This window comes from Echeneis naucrates, chromosome 3 (genome assembly GCF_900963305.1).
Source record: "Echeneis naucrates chromosome 3, fEcheNa1.1, whole genome shotgun sequence".
Taxonomy (NCBI): domain Eukaryota; kingdom Metazoa; phylum Chordata; class Actinopteri; order Carangiformes; family Echeneidae; genus Echeneis; species Echeneis naucrates.
The window spans coordinates 19,386,898-19,408,491 of record NC_042513.1 but is presented as its reverse complement, the minus strand read 5'-3'; the positions used below and the strand labels follow the sequence as shown (position 1 = coordinate 19,408,491).

The window sequence follows — 21,594 nt, the reverse complement described above, 5'->3', positions numbered from 1 at the left end:
GTAGATTCTGTTTGTGGTGTATTGATCACATATTGACATATTTAGACACTTTGGTGATCCTGCTGTTTGTTTAGTGACGTCATCCCTGCAGGAAATCAGAGAGAGAGAAAAACATCACAGAACAGCAGTTTTATCATTTTCGCCCCATTTTATTTCTTAAATAGAAAACATTGCCCAGTTGGACAGAGCTGAAAGAAAACAAATATTCAAAAAGTTAAGGAGAAAAAAATAAACCAAAATAAAAAAAGTATGATGACAGCACAGTCACTGATCCTGTTGCATCAGTCTTAAAATCAGTTGTTCTGGTTGGTCGCTGAAAGAGGAGCATTGACCCGATGGAGTGCTACAATGTACAGTACCTGCCAGTAAGAGACATAGGTAGGAACAGCACAGTGATTCAGGTCTGCCTTGAGAAAATGTTCCGCCCTCAAACCTGTAACACAGGACCAGACTGTGGGGTTTCACATCACAGCTCAATGGACTCCGCACTGAAGCCACACCTTTGTCGACTGGGACCAGCCACAACACCTTTCATTTCAACATAAAAGAAAGTCATTTGTAGAAAGAGACAGCAATGTGTGGCTTGCTGGCCGAGCTGAACACCGCTCCCATTTCAACCCCCTGGAATAAAAGGCCAGGCGGGTTCCCACTTCCCCATCAGAGCCTTCAGAGGCCTGGGACAGATAGAGCTTTTGTGTTAACTCTCCATTATACAGCCAGGTTCATGTTTGTACCTGCAAAACACCACCCAGCTACCTACCTACCTACACGCACGCACGCACGCACACACACGCACACACACACACACACACACACACACGCAGGCAACAGGCAACAGGCAACATGATACCTAAAGCAGACTGTGCAAAACTCTTTGGTGATAATGAGTTTGAAAAAGGAACATGAAAACTATCCCACAACTGACATGGTTATACAATCTTACCAATATACATATTTAAACAGTCAGAGAGTAGAAAACAGAGCCTGCAAATTCAATAAATTAGACAGCAAAAAGATGAATTGCAGATATCAAATCCAGCAGTTGGGTGCACAGAAAAAATGATGATAAAAGAAAAATACAAAAAACAGTAACAGTGTTATGTGTTATTACCAAAACCATAAAAGCAAATGGGAAAGTAAAACCACTGTAAATCAAAGGAGATCTAATGAAGCGGCTCAGGAATCACTCAGATTTCTATCATAGGAGTTTTCATTGTAAACATTCACAATAAAGAGCTGAGTTATGTTTTGAGCACTGCTGGTCTGAGAGTTTCTGAATTTGTGTTCATTCGCATGATGCGCACAAGAAAAATGGAATATGTGAGGGCCATGGCAGCATATTTCACTGAGGTACACACAAGTGACCCCCCAACCCCTCACCGCTCTGACAGATAACATGGGACAGGCCAGAGAAGCCTCGGGCCACTACAACAAGGCTCACCAGAATATTAGTTAATATTTATTTATCATCAACCAAAACGTGTCCAAGGGCCCGGACTGTCTCTGTGGTTTGTTCGTCCATCGTGGTGTTTCGGTATATTTCCTTATAGTAAAAAATTTTTCAAGAGATATCCACATGAAGTCTTTCATTTCAGTAAAAAATAAATTAGGTCGTGAAAACACCAATAAAAGGAAGAAATGAGCACAGAGAGGGTTCAGGTTCAGTTTGTGACGGTCTGCAGCCTGCTCGGCTTCGCTCACACTGTCCTTGCCGAGCCATTATTGCTGGCCAGTCTCCTGAAGCTGAGGTCGTTCTTCTCCAGCCAGAACTCAGCCAGCTGCTGGGTGGAGCCATGTGACGAGGCTTTGGAGCCCAGGCACATCTTATACTGCTTCGCCTCCAGGTTGGGATCACATATGACCGGGTGGTGGACGTGTACTATTCCTATGTCTGTACTCCTGAACAACTTAATCCCTGACTGGACAAATTTATTAAAAAGGTCCACATCCTCCAGTCCCCACCCTTGTATGGAGGTGTCGAAGCCTCCAGCATGGACCAAGTCTCCCTTGTAGACACAAACAATCCCAAAGCCGTAGTTCCTCCACAGGCCCGTTTTGGAGGTGAAGACGTAGTGGTTGTTGCTAGGGACCTTCCCAGCGTACACTACTTTAGGGTCATACTGGCTGAAGATGATGGGGAAATAGCTCTGCTCTCCCAAGGCAGTATTGCTCCGACATCGCTTGAGGAAGTCGCTGGTGAAGAGCAGATCCACATCACAGTAAAAAAGCAGAGAATCGTTAGAGAAATGCAAAGAGCCCACTTCCAGAGCCAAGGCCCTGGAGAAAGAGCCGGCTACAGGCTTGATCTCCATCTCAGCCCGCGGATACTTCATGTGATACTCCCTCATGAGCTCTACTTGCTTGACCCGCTCTGTGTTGTTGTCTGTGCTGAAAAGCAGGATCACCAGCTTGACATTTTGGTTGGGGATCAGACAAACACGTTCAAAGTTTGCCATGAAGCGCACAAAGATGTCGTAACGTCCCGACAGAGGCACCAGGATGTTGATTTTCTTCTCTTTAGGTTCCCTCTGGTCCTGCCCAGAGGTGGCCAGCTTGAAGGGAACCAGCATCTTGAGTGAATTGGACAGAAAGGAGAGGGAGTCTGACTCCTTGTTAATATGGCTGGCCAAGGCTCTGGCCTCCATCTCCTCCTCTTCCATGAACTGGATGTGGCTGAAGGTCTGCTGCAGGTAGGCGTGCCTCCTCACAGGAACCGTCATGGTCTTTCCTTTGTGCTTCTTGTACAGTAACAGCAGATCCAGCACATACTCTGCCCCATACAAAGGATTGACCCTCCGGTAGCCATATTGGATTTCTTTGAAATCAATGACTCGGCCACGTGTCTTGGCATTGGCGTTGATCATCTCCATCACTTGCATGATGATGTCATCCAGCGCTTGCCGCTGAGAGGAGTCCATTCCACGGCGTGGCGGCTGCCCATCAGATGTTGAGAACAGGTACTTCCCAGTCAGGAACTCCCACTCCAGGACCTCTTCCCTCTGTCGCGGGTGGAATCGCATAAATGAGGGTGGCATTCCAAGTTGGAGGTCATCTCGGCTGGGCTCTGCAGCTCCATAGCGCCCCATCTGGACAATTTCTCTGTGGAGCTCGATGGTCCTGTGGCGCAGGTCTGCGATCTTGCGGCTGAGCATGTAGCTATGTAGGCGATATTGGTAGGGGGGGTTCTTGTTGGGGTGGAGGGTGATGGCTCGATGGATCTTGCTGTTGTGGAGGTCTCGTATATAGCCCTTTTTATTTGGCTCATAGTTCTCGTAGAAAAGCTGCTGCATCTGTGGAGACAGGGAGAGGTCGTAGTTAGAGCCAGTGGAACATTACACGTTTCTTCAAAGCTGTGATGTAGCAAACAGGTTCAGTGATGACAAGCACCTTCCTTTCTTAGCTGCAGTCAGACCTAAGACTTTGACAAGTTTTTTACTTCTTTAGAGGGTCCAAACATTTTGGACCACATTCTTTTGGACATATAACAACAGTGGATTTCATTTACTAGCATTTGTGGTTTTTGAATGAGGTTTTCATTGGTAGACTAAATAAAAATAAGTTAGAAAATGTAATTATTGTTACTATAATAAACCAGAGCCTTGACTCTCAAGTGCCGTCTTTAGTGAACTAAAGAGAGATTTTTGACTCACGGCCTTTCTCTCCCCCTTCCCTGTCTGTTTACAAGAGGGCGTGGGCAAACACAAAGACGCACATAGACACACACAGGGGACAGCAGAGAGTGAGACACACTGAAGCTGGAGTTTGAGCAGTGCTCTATATCCCTGAGAGCAACGAGCTAAAAACTGTGACTGCATGCACCGGCTGAGCTGACGGAGCTGCCGCCATGAGAATTAGTTGTAGTCTCATTGGATTTGAGTTTGAAATCGAACGGTCTACGCTGATCTCTGTCAGCTGTTAGCAGGAGGAGGGAGAAGATTACAGGATGGATGAACACAAAGAGCTGTTAGCCACATTATTGTAAAATGCTTCTTTAAGAACAATATCTTTGGGTGACCATTAATTCTCTGCCGTGGTCAAGAAGGCAGGGTTTGTGTTGTTGCCTCTCAGTGAACAGAGCATCAGAACGCCTGCAGCCCCCAGAAAGTCTAATTTGAGAGGAAGGCTCTGGAATGCAGCCACAGGCCTGATCCCAAGGGAGAGGACATACGTGGAATGAGACAGGACGTGCCTGAGAGCTATGGAAAATGATACCTGAAGCTGAGCACGATCACAGAAACTGCTAGAGCAACTCTTTGCTTTTCCATGGCTTTAACCTGTGTCCCTATGTACCAAATAGAGGGCAACTTGCCAATCACAACACACTGTAACCTTGTCATTAATGGAGGTCTTGAGGCAAGCTGTGCCTGCAGAGGTGAGGGGTCTGAAAACCAGGCCACTGCACGTACAAGAACCCTCCTGTCGCTTTCCTTCAAACAGAAAACACTGCAACAACATCTGTTTGACAATTTTTATCTTCATCGGTCACCTTTTTGTCAGTTGGCATGACTTCGTTCAGCTGTAACAATATATTTACACAAAGAGCTGCATGCTTCTCAGCTTGGTTGGCACCTGATGCCATAAAGAAAGGGGGGAGAGAGAGAGAAAGAGGGAGCGGTGTTAAAAATGTTATGATTGCAGCTGCATGGCTGATGAATTTTAGAAAACGCATTTCGCCATTGAAGCCTTATTCAAAAAGCATTCAAAGTGCAGTGAAGCACTCACCCCTCTGATGGTGAATCCACTCATACATTTACATCTCAATTTCAATAGTTGACGCTATCAGACAGTCAATGCTGCTGCAGTCTGTGTTACAATATCCCACAATAGACAGGCATCAATTGACAGCACAATAGCTTGGGACCTTAATTCCTTTTCGCTCACATGCTGTGTGTGAAATGCTCTGCTGGATGGAAAAATGTGCACTCTGCAGTCGTCATGAAACTGCACTGATAGGCGAAGGGAATATTGTTTCTACTAAGCTGAGTTAACGCCACTTCCCAGATAAACTGAGACGTAAAAAAACCCACTGTGCCTCAGTGGTACATGTCTAGATAAAATGGAATGTATGGTTTCATTTGATTCAGTAAGACTCTGTACAATTTGATCCAGTTTGAAGGGATATGATATAATTTTGCATTCTGAAATAAATTGTTTATTAGTGTAACTTATTGTATTGAGAAATTTACAAAGCCCCTCTGACAATAACAACAAACATAATGGTGCATTGTGAATCATGTCAGACATTTTGTCTTTCTTTTGCAAACAGAGTGCCATCTGACATCACTATGACAACTCTCGTGAGAGTTTTATGGGTTTCCAGGGGTTTCTGCATTCGCATCTTTCGAACACAAAACAACTTTCCACTTCAAATTGGCAATTTTTCAGGCCCCAATAAGACGTGTCAACTCATTTTCGAAATGATGCAGATTTGCGTCCTTACTTGTTCGTCTGAAAGTATTTCCAACATGTGCATTCAGTTGCCACATTAACTGTATTTCTTTTATTTATGGGACAAAGGTTGATGAGCTCCCCCCTCTCTCGCTCAGTATTTTTCCAGGTAGCTCAACTGAGTGATGCTCCATGCTGGCTCAGACTGTTTCCAGCAGGTTAACACCAGTGGTCGTCACCTGACAGTCGATTGGTCAGGATGTTTATGTCTCTCTCCTGCGGCTTCACCATCATTAGCCCTGCTTCCTAATTATACAACCTCTACTTCTGTGGTCACCGTTGCAACTTACAACTCATTAGTGCAATTTCTTCACAGTCATTAAGTTCACAACATCAAATGAATTGCTTCTCTGACCAGGGAAAGACAAAGGTAAGTCACGAGGCCTCATGCTTCACTTCAAATGCAGCTGTAACAAAAAGGAGTCTGATCATCACTGAACTCAATTTAAATATAATGTTCACACTTTACATGATACCTTCCTTAAGCTTTACCTTAATCCTCAGACACTGCAGGTTTATATATGCTTGATTACAACATAATGCAACATTGTGTGTCTCCACCACCCCATTACATAACCGTGACTTTTAAGTGAGTCAATACAAACAAAATAATCAAAGCAAAGAAACAGAAAGAGATTTATCACAGCAATAACAGTCAGTGACAAAGGACAGAGTCATCTACAGTGAAGGGAGAAGCCAATGCACACAGCCTGTGGCCGCTGTGATTGCACTGCTGAAATGATACCATCATCCTGCAGGGCTTCACAAATAAACACACTGCCACACACCACAAGGAACTCTCCTCTGTCTGGCAACACTCAAGACAAGAGGTCAGATCAGAGAGCCATTGAGGCCAATGTTAATACACAGAAAAGTTTGGTCCACTTCATCCTCCAGTTTTCTTTCTCAAAGACAAAGACTGCTCCATGTGTCATGAAGTTGCCATGAGGTGACATTCACTCACTACACAACACAGCTCTTTTGGCAAACCTTTGTCAAGTCTGAGAAAATAGTCTTTGCCGATGTCATAGTGATGTCATCAGGCCTGTATCATCTTGGAGTGTGGGCTGCAAATGCAAAACGGAAAGCTTATAACATCAACAAGTTTTGACTTGGTATAAGAGGCTGAAGAGAAGAGGACAAAGGGTTGCATGATGGTATGTAGGTGGTTTAATTAAGTTTATTGCACAGTCAAACACAACAAAAAGTGTGTGGGGGGGCTAATACCCATTTTTTAGCACAACCTGTTGAGTAACCAGCTTCATGTATATGCTGTACTAAATTCTAAATTGACACAAAAAATTGGGAATGTGAAGAGCAACAAGCTCTTTAAAACAAATAAAAGCATAAAGTCACCCCTCAGCTTGCGTGCATGTAAATAAATGCTGGTGTGCGATGCCTCAGGCTTGTTACAGCAAGGAGCATGTGCAGGCAGAGGCTGGAGCCCGAGGCTCAGAGTAGTAGGTGACACCAGCAGAGCAGCATGGCTGCCACTTTTGCTGGGTTTAATCTGCAGAACAATGAGCAGTTCCTGCCTCTGAGTGGGCCATGCAAATCTAATTGGAGACAGCATTAGACTGCATTAATTGGTTCTCCTGTTAACAAGGGCGGTCTGTCCAAACTAATTTCTCAACTCAGGGAAAAGCTTCTTACGCATAAGACAGCTCAACAATGGGCCTGGTGATCTGTGTGATGGGATGTTGTTCCAACAGCAGAGCCATGACACCAGATGACTTCATCAATATTAGCCATCTAACCTGTGGACTGCTGCTGAGTAGCATACATATCCTGAAAAAGTAAGTGGGGTTCAGATTCTGAGTCAAATATGTGATGTGTGAGTGAGAGCCACAGCGGCGCACACAGCAGCAGTAAATAAAATAAATCCCAGCTGGTTTTTATCAATTGATTTCAATCAATCAGCCTTTGGTTATGTTCTGAAAAGAACTTGCCTTAAGTCAAAGTTGTCCAGGCAAGAGATACAGCTGGCCAACTGGGATGCATCACATCAAACCGGTTCCTATCAACCTCCTGGTTTTGATTGTGACATAAGGCTTTTTACTATTCAAATATAGATTAAAGAACATAAAATGGGGACGAATGACTACATTTCTTTGTGATGATTGAAAACACAAATAACACTGTCCTGCTGTCATTTCATACATAAAAAGGGGCTTATGTGTAATGTGTTTAGATATGAATGAGCTGATGCACCATAAATCCAAATTGCTAGACTATGAAATAGATTACAAAAAATAAAGAATCACGACTTGTTTCTGTTGGTCTGAAATTTTGCAGCTTTAGCAGAAACCAATTACAGACTATTTACTTCAGAGCAAGCCCAGCTAATAGTTGATGTCTGTTTGTGTTTAACTACAAAATGTTTTTGCATTTCTTTCAACATTATCTCCAGTGACATTCTTTGACACAAACAATAGATCCTGTGGGCCTGGGCTCTCATAAGTATCTGTGAGCTGTGTAGTCATTTTACTGACAAAATGATCCTGGATACATGTGTCAGAAATCACTAGAACTGCTGTTGGGCTTAAGGTGGAGCACATTTGTGATCAGTATGGTGCCACCTCCGCCTACCAGCAGGAAAAACACTGTTTTCTCAGCCAAAGTTCATTGTAAAAAAACTGATACTACATGTTAGAGAAATAAACACACTAATAGATGCTTATCTTTTCCAAAGCACTTTCCCAGCAGAAAACAGAGGCGTTGTTATGGAGAACTGCCCACAGAGATGTAATGCAATCAGCAACACGTTTCTGCCAGTTTACTGCAGCAGAGGTGTCGCCTTGAACAAATCACATTCCCTGTATGAAATTAGACATTTCTATTAGTCTGGACTCTGAAATGTATCCATCAACCCCTCCATCCTGCTGCTGAATGTTTCAGCTGTTGGTTGTTACCTTACTGCCTTGTGGACCAGCAGCCTCCTCATATAAAGGAGTAAAATCTGAATTATATCATGTCAGCTTATAAATTGAATTTATTACTGATTTCCTTTACTCTACAGTGACTCCACAGTCATTCTGGACCACTCCACAAGAGCAAATCCCTGTGTGCCACTCAAACTGCTCAAATTTAGCATATCAAGTGAACGATCATGATTTAAACTCCAGGTTTCACTTTCACGTTCACACACTAAAGGATTAGAGGTTTTAATTTGACTCAATTAGTGTAATCTCTCCAATGACAGTTTTACATGAGGCATCATAAGACATTGTTTAAACCATGAAGTGCTGGATCAGTTAATGTGGCTGCATTGATTTCAGATGTTTGAAGGAACAGATGCTTCACACAGAGAGTCAGCAGAGAGAAAATGACCCAGTGTAATCCAGAAAGACTAGTGATGTTTTTTTTCCTTGTCACCAAACACTATAACCAGAACCAAACCAGCAATTAATGTGTCCCACTAACAAGTATAATGTTTGTATCCAGAGCTTCAGCGATCATATTTCTCCGTCTAGAAACTATTTAAACATTTAAACAGGCCACACACAGACATTTCTTCATCTGCCCAACAAACAAAGTTTCCTCATAAACTTGAAAGCTTATGAAAAACTATGGTAATCAGTTTTAGGCTCATGTTTTAGAAAGATACTGTGTTATTATCTTTTCTTTTCACATTTATCAGACTTTTTCAACAAAAGGAATTAAAGTGATCTGAAGTGAATGCTTCCATTAGAGCTGCAAGAGTTATCAAAAAACACCAATATTTCAACATGGCCAAATACAATTTCTGCAAAAGATTTTTTGATAAAGCAAAACGTGTCACAACATTGTTGTGCAGTGTCAGCACCATAATCATTGTGGTGGTACAGTAATGTCCCAGCCTACAAATTGTATTCTCCAGACTTATAGGAAGAAGCTTACAAGGTCATTATTTTACTTTTCTTTTTCATAAAATTTAATTGCATATTGTGTAGCCCTAGTTTGCATGTTAATTCCCTCTGTGAAGGCTTGATGTGTTGTCACAAAAAGAAGACAACAAGACCTTGATAAGTGCCACTATCACTTAGGGATGACTACTGAGAGCACTAATAAAGCAGGGGTATGAACTCTGGAATTGTGAGTCTGCTGAGAGATGGACAGAACTGGGTGACAGGGGGCAGAAAAGGCCCTTTGTTTCCAACAGCCGGTCCTTGGCCCGGGGATTTTCTCCAGCTCAGGCTCTCTGGGATGGATGGGCGACATACATCATCACTCAATGGGGTTATGTAACTCAATTAGAGTTTAAAAAAAAGAAGCTGTCCCTTAGTTGTCTCACAGTTCTAAAAATTCAAGATAAAGTCTTAGATTTGAGAAAGTGATTTTTTACTTGATTCAGTCTTTCTCTTAGACGTGATGGGTTAGGAAAAGGTTTTTCCTTTCTGACATCAACCTGCTCATTGGAGAGACAGGATGTGAGAGGAGGTTCAAGAACCAGCTGACATTCCATCCATCATGTTAAGACAGATCTCATCTGACAACTGTCCAATACAGAGCAGAAATAAAAACTCACTTGAAGACAGAAAACATAGGCTTTGCCTTATCTCATGAGTCAAAAAGACTCAGGACACTAACACAATGTGTGACGAAAACTTGTCACTCAATCCATTTTATTTTTTTATATAACTGCATAGGAAGGAAAAGCTGTAGCTGAGCAGATCAGGGTCACATGTCCACTGCCACAGATCCAAAACAGAGGAAACAAACACTTTCTTCATGCCAGTTTACTTTTGTTGAAATACAACCAGCAAAGACAGCACAGAGTGATCTACACGAGTGTGTTCATGCCACAGTGAACATTATTAGCTCCACTCGAAGTGTAGTCATGTGTAGAGAACAGAGGGAGGTGTGTAAGCTGCACATAAGCAAAACCACATCTTTACACCAGGAGAAAGCAGAACTACATACTTTCAGAACTCCAGCAGATAACCTGAGTTTATCCAGTCTGATGCCGTAGTGTCTCATTAGCCAATGGGGAACCAGTGAGAAATAGGTACTATCACTGTGGGACGGCTCATCCCAACCTAACCAAACCCCCACCATACCCATAAAACACATTAAACAGAACACATTATTTATATTCTGTCTGACCAGAGTGACCTTTTCATCCATCTGAATATTTGTTAGCCTAATCATCTATTGCCAGATCTCCCAAATTAACCTGATGACTCCAGTGTCACTACTGCTGATGGTATTGGATAGAACAATACTTTAACGTTAAGTGTTCAGATCTCTGCTTTTCACTTGCAACAGCCCAAGCTGATAGATTATACATTAGCTTGGGCTGTTGCAAGTCAAAAGCAGAGATGTATAATCAATCAAACTAATTGAGAGAATCGCTGTGGTATAGATGAAGGTGCAACAAAAGGAACAAAATATGTTGGCTATTTAGTTCAGTTATCTAGCAGAAGGTATCCTGTAGGAAGTGGTGAAACATGTACAAAGCAATAGTGCTGAGGAAAAGCCACCAATCTAAAGAATCAAAAATCAAAACAAGAGGCAACCACACCCAAAATATCCTCTTAAAGACAAACACATAAAGGCAAGGCAGTAGAGGAGCAGGTCAAAGCGAGCACTGAAACATTTAATTGTGCTGGTGACAGTGAGAGGATGGATGACAGGTCTGAAGGTCAGAAATTCATGTGCTGGATTCTGATGCTGACTCTGGTCTGTGGAGCAAAAATCGGTGCAGTGTGACAGAGGGGCGGAAGGCCAACAGGAGGAAACCAGTCCTTGACTGTATTCTGGCACCACTACAGAGAGATACCATCTCTTCCTCTCTCAATCCATCCTTCCTGAAAAAGCAATCCACCACCAGGAGAGGCCAAATCCTCCCATTCTCTTTACTTAGCTCCTGACATACCTCCAATTTTGTTCATGCAGCTTTTAGAGATAAATATTTCTCCTTCTGAGGCTGATTAACAGGGTATTAAAAAATTCTACAAGATAACAAGCAAAGCAACAGCTTGGAGGTTAAAACCAAAATACAACCAAGCCTTTTCCACAGAAGAGGATCCAGACACTTTGGTTCCTCGTGACTGTAACCTGGAACAGCAGGTCTGGATTTTTTTTCCCCCCTATACTTTGACAAGATGTGATGTGAATGAGGTCTTTATCCTGCCTCATCATCACTTTAAGAAATTTACAGCTGACAGCAGCGTCACTAATGCCTGTGTGCCTGCTGAGAGGGTAACCATGGGCGGACCAACAGCATGAACTGCTCTGTGACATCAAAGGAAAAAGTTAAATTAAAACCTTCCATAAAAACGAAAGGGAAAATCTACCCAATATTGGTCAAATTTTTCTTTTTTTTTTTTTATTGTTGAAGTTAATTATAGCTTAGCGGTGGGCAGCAGCATACTTGTGGAGCCCTGGTGGTCCGTGGATCTAGCATTTAGTGAGTGCCGCCCTAGGAAGCTGAAGAAAGAAAAGGAACTGGGATGTGGGTGTAGAAACGCTTGGTGACAAGTGTATCTACTCCCACATCAATGATAGAAAGTGAAATGTTTATCTAAACTGTAATCTTCACTTCAGTCCCTGCCCTAAACAATCCCTCCACCCCAGACATAAACCTCGTCACTGAGGGAGTGCACAGAAATTGGACTTTCTTACAATGCATGAGGCCTAAATACTAAACGTACTTGGTTAAAGTCAGGGAAAGATCATGGCCATGTTTAAAAGATAAAAACACTGACTAGTTAGTTACTAGGTAGTTAATAAGAACTGAACTGAAAAATGACACTTTTTTTTTTACACCATGAAGCTACTTCCTCTTCCCACCATTCATGCAGTTATCAGAGGTGTCATGTCAGGGAAGCACACACAACAATATCAACAAAGAAAAAAGCAAACAGTCCTGTTCTTGTGCGGCGCTGTTACCATTAAGCCAATCCAAACTTGTAAAAGCAGGTGCCCATATGTAATGAAAGAACTTCATTTTCAGAAAGAAGTCTTTGAATAACTGCGTGTTACAGCTCCAATATTCAGCTAAAAGTTTAGTGGGCTTGAAAAAAAAAAAGGAGAAGAAAAGCTAGGAGGGGACAAAGTAAAGAAATATTTTCATGATATATTTGGGCGTGGTTATTACATGAAATTTCATAATTGATACTGGTCAAGCTCAATGGGGTTAGTAGCTACGCCAATCCTCAGCTAGCAGTAAAGGCAGCTAAAGGCCAGTCACAAGCAGATAGTCACATAAATGAGAATGACCTCTGAACTGTCCCAATAGCAAACAACACGTTCCTGAAATAAATGTATCCTACTCCATCAGTGTCTATCAACACAAATCAAGCAAAACATCATTTGAACTGATAAAGTTTTGCTTAACCTAGGTTTCCATTGTGAATTTCATTACAAAATCACGACAAAGCCAAGCCCCACAGACAGAGCAGCGAGTCTGACACTGCCATTGTGTTTGGAGTAAACAAAGAAAACTGGTTTGCTAAGATGTGAGCAAGATACAGAAACTCTGAAAAGACAACAGACCTGCACAGAAACCCTAACCAGCTGGAAGAAGCTGCATTACTGCTTTGCAGCAAAAAGTGAAAATCACTGAAAACCAGTCAGTCTCTTCAGAAAATGTTGATAAGACTTCTTTGTGTATATGATGGTTCATCTTGACACATTCTCCTCAGACATATTTATATATAAAATATTTATCTCACTGCTCCTAATGATGTTCAGTTTTCACTGGTGTGCTCAAGCATGTAACCTCTCACAGCTGTGGGGAAGCTGATTGTGAGTGGCATGTCTTCCACACAAAGCAGTCACTATGCCCCGACGTTCATGCACCATGCTTCATATACCTGGAACTGACGACTGGCTCATGCTGCAGGGCTGTGAGGTGTTGCAGGCTCTAAGGGTCCAGTAGTGTTAGGGTAGATCACCTGTGGAGCTCAAACATACACCCCATCCTCCACCCTCATCCCCCACAAACCCTGTGGCCTTCCCAGAAGGGGATAGTGGGAGGGGGGTACTAATTATAACCCTGTTTTGTTTGATCCCTCTGACAGCATGGCTTCCTGACCCCTAGGTAAACAGGGCAACAGCTGAACATGAATGGTTATGGGTTGCAGTCCAGATGTCACCACTGACACATACAGCACCTTTCCTTGATCACTTCAGATACCTTCCAGCAGCCATGTGACAGCCACCATGTAGGAATGTCAAGTCTTTTAGCCTGTGAACACAGTAGACAAAGAGCTGTCTATGGATTGACTCCATATGCAGCTTCCACACAGAGACCTGACAGTGGCAGTGGCAGCCAATTAAAGATCCCTTTCAAGTGCACGCGTGGCCGCACAGACAGACACACACAAGACAACAGCAGCGCCGCTCACTGTTTGCAAATAACTGTACTTTCCATCTGCATGTTCTTTGTCATGTGCAAAACAACCTCTTCTCTGTTGCATTAAAATTCTACTTTTTAAATTACTCTGTGTACGAATTATGCTCTATAAATAAACTCGCCTTGCCTAAAGATTAAAAGTATTTTCAGACACAGCTCAAAATAGAGCAGATATCATAATGAGGCTTGTGTTCCAGATTAAATGGATCTACCACTAACTGATTCATTTAATTGTGATTCAAACACAACAATTCAAAAGAATCCATCAGAAGTTTGACAGAATAGCTCTTCTTGCCTCTGGTAGGGCACACAGTGACAGGACTGTGACAGGACTGTGACAGGACTGTGACAGGTCCCCACACACACACACACACACACACACACACACTTTGGTCTGCTACATCCAAATGGGTTGGCTTATTAGCCTTGTTATCTTGATACAATCCAATTACAATGCACATCTTGGCAAGTGGCTAAGATAAAGTCAAAAGTACCAGTTTCACTGACCAAACATTATCTTTATGAGTAAATAAGCTAGAGGGGAATCCCCCCTTCATTTAGACCGTTAGTGGAGATGCATTAGGAATTCAATTACAATATGTTCGGAGAGTCTAATTGAACTACCGTTACATTGTACACAGAGAGTCAGCGCAATGGAGGGCAGTCAGTGATGCAATTGAAAAGTGAACAAAGCAGTATGAAAAAATAAGATTTTGGCTTAAAATTCAAACCTTGGTTCCTCTCTCACATGCGTATGGCAGATAAATCAGCCAGAGGAGGGTGTGAGCGACGACCCAGCGCTTTTGGTATGCATAGAGTTCAAAATTAAACCCATAACTACTGAGTCACAGCAGTTTACAGCCAAATACTGAAAAATAAATAAATAAATGTATATATTTAGACAATATAAACAAAAGAATAGAAAGAATACTTATATTGACAGAATATGAAAAAATACATATAATTTGGGATTCATTTAAATGCATTTTTTCAAACGGTGCAACAGTGGTTAACCATTTTGTGTGATATGAAATGTTAAAATGTATCTTAAATTATGTCTTTTAATTTGAAAAACTATGAATAAATAAATCTGAGCCCAATTAAAGGTTTTGGATACAAAACAAAGGTAACAGCTTTGAGAGAGTAAAATAAAAAAGCAATAAAACAAATAAAACAGGAAAATAAGGATTTTATTTTGTGTGATGCTAAATACCATTTAAACCACAAAGCAGTATCAAAGTGATCATACCAGAAAATAGGATCAGTGGTACCCTCATCCACATCCTCACTCAGAGTGACCACAGTGTGCTAACCCTTCAGTGACTGTAAGGAGGCCTCACCCTTCTTAATGAAATACTGTTGTTGGAGGAAACTCATGCAGTGCTAGGGACTGCATTAGCTAGGGCTCAGGAGAAAGAAGCCTCTTATTGTTCTCAGAGGAAACATTTAACGGCCACAGTAAATAAACAGAAAAGCCCTTTGTACGCATTTTCATTAGTCTGGCTGTTGATCAGCTCAATATGTGCAAACACTTGTCCTGTGTCTTATCTTTGACACTTCCTCCTCTCAGCTCTTATTCTGTTACTGGGCTGAGATGCAAAAGTTTGCCTTTAGACACAGCCAATAATAACTGTTCCACTTTTATCTACTTGATGGCCAGTGTGCCTACCACTAATTAGCAATGGTGGTAGACATGAAGGCATGGAACTCCAATGCGCCACAGTCTGCAGCCACGTGTGTCTTGATTCTACTGCATTTGTTTCCCTTTTCACTTAAGGTAACAGCTGACCATTACAGTCCACAACACTTTTATACTTTTTAGGCATTTGGGGCCAAGAGAGTCAAAAAAGGAGTAACACGTCCTTATTTGCGCATCCAACAACATCATTATTCATTTGGAATTAGTTTCTGTCTGCTTGATAAATGTGTGTCCAATAGGCACTCTGTTTCAGCTCGACTCCATCATGGAAAGGTACCTGACTGTGTTGACGGGAAGAGGAGAAATATTGATTTATCTGCTTATCAAGTCTGAAGCTCAAATTAGGATGATGTACTCTTTCAATGATTTCATTGAGCATTCCTCAGCACATTGCTCGCATCGGAAAACAGACCAGTGTAAAGAGGGAACTTTACCTGACTGTGTTAACTGTGCAACAGCTGCTAGCTAAACATAACAAATGCAATGGCACTTGTCAAATGTTATTCATGCTGCATTTCCACTGTTACCTGAGGCTGATAAGATCCAATCCGAGTGCCACTACAGGAGTTTTGAAACTATTGTGGTCTCAGAAAATACTCAGAGCTCTTCAAATTTTACAAACCTTATTGCATAGCTTTGATGAAAAAGGGTTGACATGATGTCTGGTGCTCAGCCTCCCACTGAGAAAACGGCTGCACTTGTCTTGCTGCTGCTCGGATTCTGGCCTGGAGCTGTGTGCAGCTAACAGCTACCAGGGTGAAGTGCTGCAGTCTTGAACATGCAGATATGCATAATGCCATACAAATGGTTTTGATCTGCTTCCATTTGGCACACAGAGTGAGTATCATATGACTTTCTGCTTGCTTCTAGCAGCCTGAATGATGAATGGCAGCAATGCATCAGTGTGAAATGGCTCTGAAGAGGAGACGCAGGAGTGGAGACTCAATATGTAATCAGCCACTGATGCGTATGGGCCTGAGGTGACAGTTGTTTGTCATGTACAAAATGTTCTGTCCTGTTGTATTTGTGTGTCTGTGTGTGTGTGTGTGTGTGTGTGTAGACCTGTAACAGACCTGTCCCACTGCTTCTGATGGATTCTTTGAACGGTTTGTTTGAATAACAATTAAATTAATTAGGCCATTATATCAGTTAGTGGTGGATCAATTTAGAAGGCCAGATTAAACACCACCCAGTACTGTCTGTGTGTGTGTGTGTGTGTGTGTGTGTGTGTGCGTGCAAGAGTTCATTTACCGTGTTGATTCATACAATTACAAATTATAGCAGCAGTGAAGTTTTTGATTATGATAAATTCATTCAAACCTCTGCCACACACACGCATAGTTTGAGAGAGAGAGAGAGAGGGCAGAAGGAGAAGGAGTTAGAGTAATAATGCAGGTCTGTTTTTCACTTATGATTTCAGAAACAAATGACAACTTAGAGGTAATGGATAGAGGTAATAGGCAATAAAGAAATAGGCTGGCTGCAGGAGAAAGGAGGGCACTGGCAGCTAATGAAAGGAGAGTTTTAGTCTGGGCTTTAAAGGACCAGCTGCACTGGGTTTTATTTGGGAGTCCCAGCCACAGCAGCATTTTCCAACATCCCTCCAAATGGATTACCGGTTGTGTCGGCCTTTCTAAAGATAGTAACGTCTGGGCTTTCTGAAGACACTCTGAGGCAACAGCACTCCTGGTCTGAGGAAATGCCTTAAAAATGGAAGTGATTTTGTCAGTTCATTTGTCGCCCCTCTCCTTGGAAAGAGGCCTCTTCTCCCATGACAATCACACTCATTTATAGGTCTCATTAAAAGAGCTTTAGTTTGGAACAGATTAGTCAAGGAATATTATGTCTTGCCTGAGGAGACACTGACTTCTCAAAACCAAAAAAGTATTAATTCAATGTCACACACTCATCTATTCACTGAAATAACTGGCGCTGTAACACCTGGCAGAGCTGCGGGGGTGATTAAATCCTCCAAGAACCGCGTTGGACAGGAGGTCAATGATGAGCAGACGAGTGTTCTACATGCCACATTACAGCACAACAATCTCTGCAGGAACTGATCAGTTGACTGGATGCATTTGATTTGGCGAAGGGATTTGGTTCCACAGAAAAAGAACAAACAAGCAAACAAAAACAAAAACCTTTGTCTTTGGGACTTGGACTTGAACACCAATTATCCTACAAATGCTACAAAACAGCTCTTGATGTACAGCTAATGTAAAATAATAACATTCTAAGTAGTTTTTTGGGACATTTTATTCCTTTATTTGCAGGGAAAGAAATGCAGGACAGAGTAAGGATTGATAGGCAGTAAGGGGAGTCGAACTTGATTGACACTTTCATCAACATATAAAAACAAGACAAAAATGTTTGCCAGAGACTAAATCCAATCAGAAGGTACAGACAAATTTGAAAGGGGAGGGAAGACTTGGAAAGAGATCTAATCAAAACTAATAGCTTCCACCAAAAGGCACGTTTAATCTAACCCTAGGAGCACGGTACTATTAAAACTTTTATGACCACTTGCACTTTCATTTCACATGAAAATGTGACAAAAAGTAATTTGAACACATTTTACATTAGATAAAAATGTCAAAAGTCTGTGAAAACTAATAGGCTCCATGGACACTTCATCATCATTCATTCTTAACTGTCAAGTGTCTGTGCTATCACCACTGATCATGTGGCATGATTTAGCAGTCTCTCTCTCTCTATCTCTGTCTTTCTATACAGCGACAGAGGAGAAGGAAGAAGTGCAAAGCCAGGATGACTTGGATTCTGCAACAAGCTCAAGTGTTAGGTTAGAGGATTTGCCTCATCATAACTTGTGGATTTGGTGAGACGACTATTTCCGCTGTGGAAAGCAGACCAGAGAGTGAGAAAGAGAGAACGCGTGAGACAGGAGTTAGAAGATGGAAAAAATGAATCACTTGGAGTCTGGCTGCACTGGTTTGAGGGAGAAAAGAGCAGAGGGAGTTGGGGAAGGGGCAGATGAGTTAATCTGTGGAGTGACGGAATGTGTCACGATAGGTGTCGAGTTGAGTTGTCGCTTGTTTAGGAAAGCTTTTTTCCCCTCTGTCTCTCTCTGGGCCGTGGCTGGGAGGGCCAGCGGCCTGAGGGTGCTGTGGTTCTTATATCTGCACTTCAGTCCAGTTTAGTCTGTGACACCTCTGCATCTTCACTAGCAGCTCATATTGACTTCCAGGTAATGCTCCTGAGCTGTTGAAAAAGCTGTGAGATGTGAGATGCCTCAACTAAAGGCTATGCAGTCATGAAAAAACTGAACTCAATAGAGCTGCTGCTTCTGCTTGTGCTTCTCCCCCAAAAACACAGGGCTGACCACAAGACATGAATGAATGAAAAGAGTGCAGCGGCGGCAGCAGCTGGGCACTGCCTGCATCTGAGTCAGCACAGACTTCTGGGAGATATGAATTGCCTACTCATACTTAGTTGGACCAATGCAACTATATCAGGGACAGAACCAAGTCAGCAGAAAGCCAGCCCCATGCTCCTGAAGGCCTAATGTGTTTGCACTGGCCTTCTTTTTCTATGTGACAGCCTCCCTGGGTAGCCTTGAGACTTGAGAAACCACAAAATTATTAAAAAAATGAATAAGAGAAACTCATTTGTAAGCAAATACTCCTCCAGCTTTTGTCTTGCTGTGATCACATTTCTGTATCTCTAGAAAATGACCACCATAGAGCCGATCCCTGATTTCTAATCAGAGGTAGCTACAGTTTGATCAGTAAACAGTAATTACTCTGACATCTGAAATGAATATGGTATTGAGTGAATGACGGGAAATACTCCACATAGCAACTGTGGGGCATGCCTGAGGACAATCGTCCTCCTGTGGCTGAGCCCCGATCCCCTTCCTCTCTCTGAGGCATCCTCACCTCTCCCCTCCAGTCTCTCCTCTAGCAGCAACCTGAGCCCTCCAGCCTGCTCCAACCTGCTGAGGCTCGCAGACAAAGGCTGCCTTCTAATCCCGAAGCCACACATGGCCCTCTGCATCAAGAGCAAGGAATTCCTTCTTCGAGTGTGTTTGCATGAACACACACCTTACACTCTTAACTCCTCTAACATATTTTCTTTTCCAATCCGGACACACTGAGGGCATCTTTCTACCCAATGTGACCTTCAACCCGCAGTGGAGACATTTTCAGCAGCTGAAAAGATCTGGGCTTGAGCCAAGACGGTCCAAGACCCTTTCTTAAATGTTTTAAAAAGTATTATTTCCATGAACAGCATTTTAAAAAGCCTCACTTGATAAACAGATGTTGTGCAGTTGATGAATCTTTGTGGTTTTATAGATTTTAATAGATAATAATACATAATGGTGTTTACAGTATTGACACACACATGCACACACACACACACACACACACACACACACACACACACACACACACACACACACACACACACACTCACAGACAGACAGACAGAGAAGACAAGAGCAGCTCTGCTCACTGTTTGCGAATAACCAAACTCTCTATCTGCATGTTCTTTGTTATGTGCAACAATTTAATCATTTTAATGCAACTTTTTAAAGATTAAAAGTATTTTCAGGCACGGCTCATAATAGAGCAGATATCATAATAATATCATAATAAGGCTTGTGTTTCAGACAGTGCTGGGTGGTGTTTAATCTGGCATTAAATTGATCTACCACTAACTGATATAATGGCATAATTACTTCTTCTTTAAGCCCGGGATGTGAACAACACATTTCAGAACCACAAACATAGAACCACCAAGAACAGACAAGTAAAGATTGTCTGGAAGTGTGAAACTTGTGGATGAGGAAATGTGTCATCCCACCTAATTTGCTCCTCTTTCCATCACAAACAACACAACCTCTCATTAGTCAATTTTCAACATGACCAGAGAAAAGCTTTTAGACCAAACACAGCCGAATGCTGGGAAGAGCATTTTCATGGAGCTAAAACAACAGGAAGGCACACCCTGACAGAACGCCGTTTCATTGCTAAGAATGTAAACAATAAACAAATTCTGGAACCTTCTGTAAATCACACTGTAATCACATTTTACCACAAACCCTGCTTTCCCTTTTAATAGAAAAATCAATTAAAAACAACCATCATGTTGTTATTGAAGACTTGAAACTGCAGCTTGAGACTATAAACTCATCAGGAGAGTGTTTACTGAGTTAATAAATCCAAGTTAGAAGTAACGGAAGTAGAAGTACATGACATATTTTTCTCATATCATGCAGGACCACTACAGATTACAGCAAGTCACAAAATTCACTGACTCAGTATCATCTGCCACTGGTTCAGCAACTAATGGACAAAATGTGTTAATGAGGGTGATGTCAACCTGGAACAGATAAAATCCAAAACATAGGATTCTTTACCAAGACATCCCAATATGACTTGTTTGTCTTTGGGCTAAGCGTCTCTCACCTATCAATCCTGTAAAGTCAACATTGACTTTAACATCTGTGCCCAGATGACAACCACTTTTATTCTTTATTTCATAGCTATTATATCCAATGTGGTTTATGTATCAACATTAGCTTCTTCAATGCAACAGATTCTCTTCCCGTGTATGTGTCTGAGAGTTCCATCACCACAGGGTGCTTTATTCCTTCATTGCATCTCGTCCTAGGTCTATTTTTTCCCCAAGTGTTCGCATCTCCGAAGCATAAAAATCACTTGAATATATAATATTCATTTGGTGTAGTACTGTCAGCTTATGCACTGATGGCTCCCTGCCCTGAAACTGAGGCCTGATGTATTTGGTTTGGGTGACAGCACAACCGGAAGTATTGTCAGTGTCTGTCAGAACTAACAAGCTTTGAAGGGTGTCAAAGTCGGCATTCTTGTGCGTCAACTCTAGCTGAGCTAGTTCTCTTTCCAGTAGGTTTATAAAGTGGTGACCTCCCTTGTGCTTTAATTCGTGAATTGTGATTTTTTTATTCAATTTTCTGTTCTTCGAGTTAGAAATCAGCTCAGTTAGGGTGGAGGGTCAGGATTTCTAAACTTACCCTGGAATTAGCTAAGTAGATTTTCTTATGAACAAATTTAGTCACGAACATTCAGTTGGTGTTTGTATTGGAGTATTGTTCACTAAGACAAAC

At 42.0% G+C, this 21,594-nt stretch overlaps 1 protein-coding gene across 1 annotated transcript in view; it reads right to left on the bottom strand.

Annotated features, from left to right (window-relative positions):
* Positions 1 to 21,594, bottom strand: part of chsy1 (chondroitin sulfate synthase 1) — a 49,591-nt gene continuing 27,997 nt past the window's right edge. The window contains exon 3 of the mRNA XM_029499137.1: positions 1 to 3,290. Coding sequence (XP_029354997.1) covers positions 1,698 to 3,290 — 1,593 coding nt within the window. The 3' untranslated portion in view covers positions 1 to 1,697. The remainder of the gene's footprint in view (positions 3,291 to 21,594) is intronic.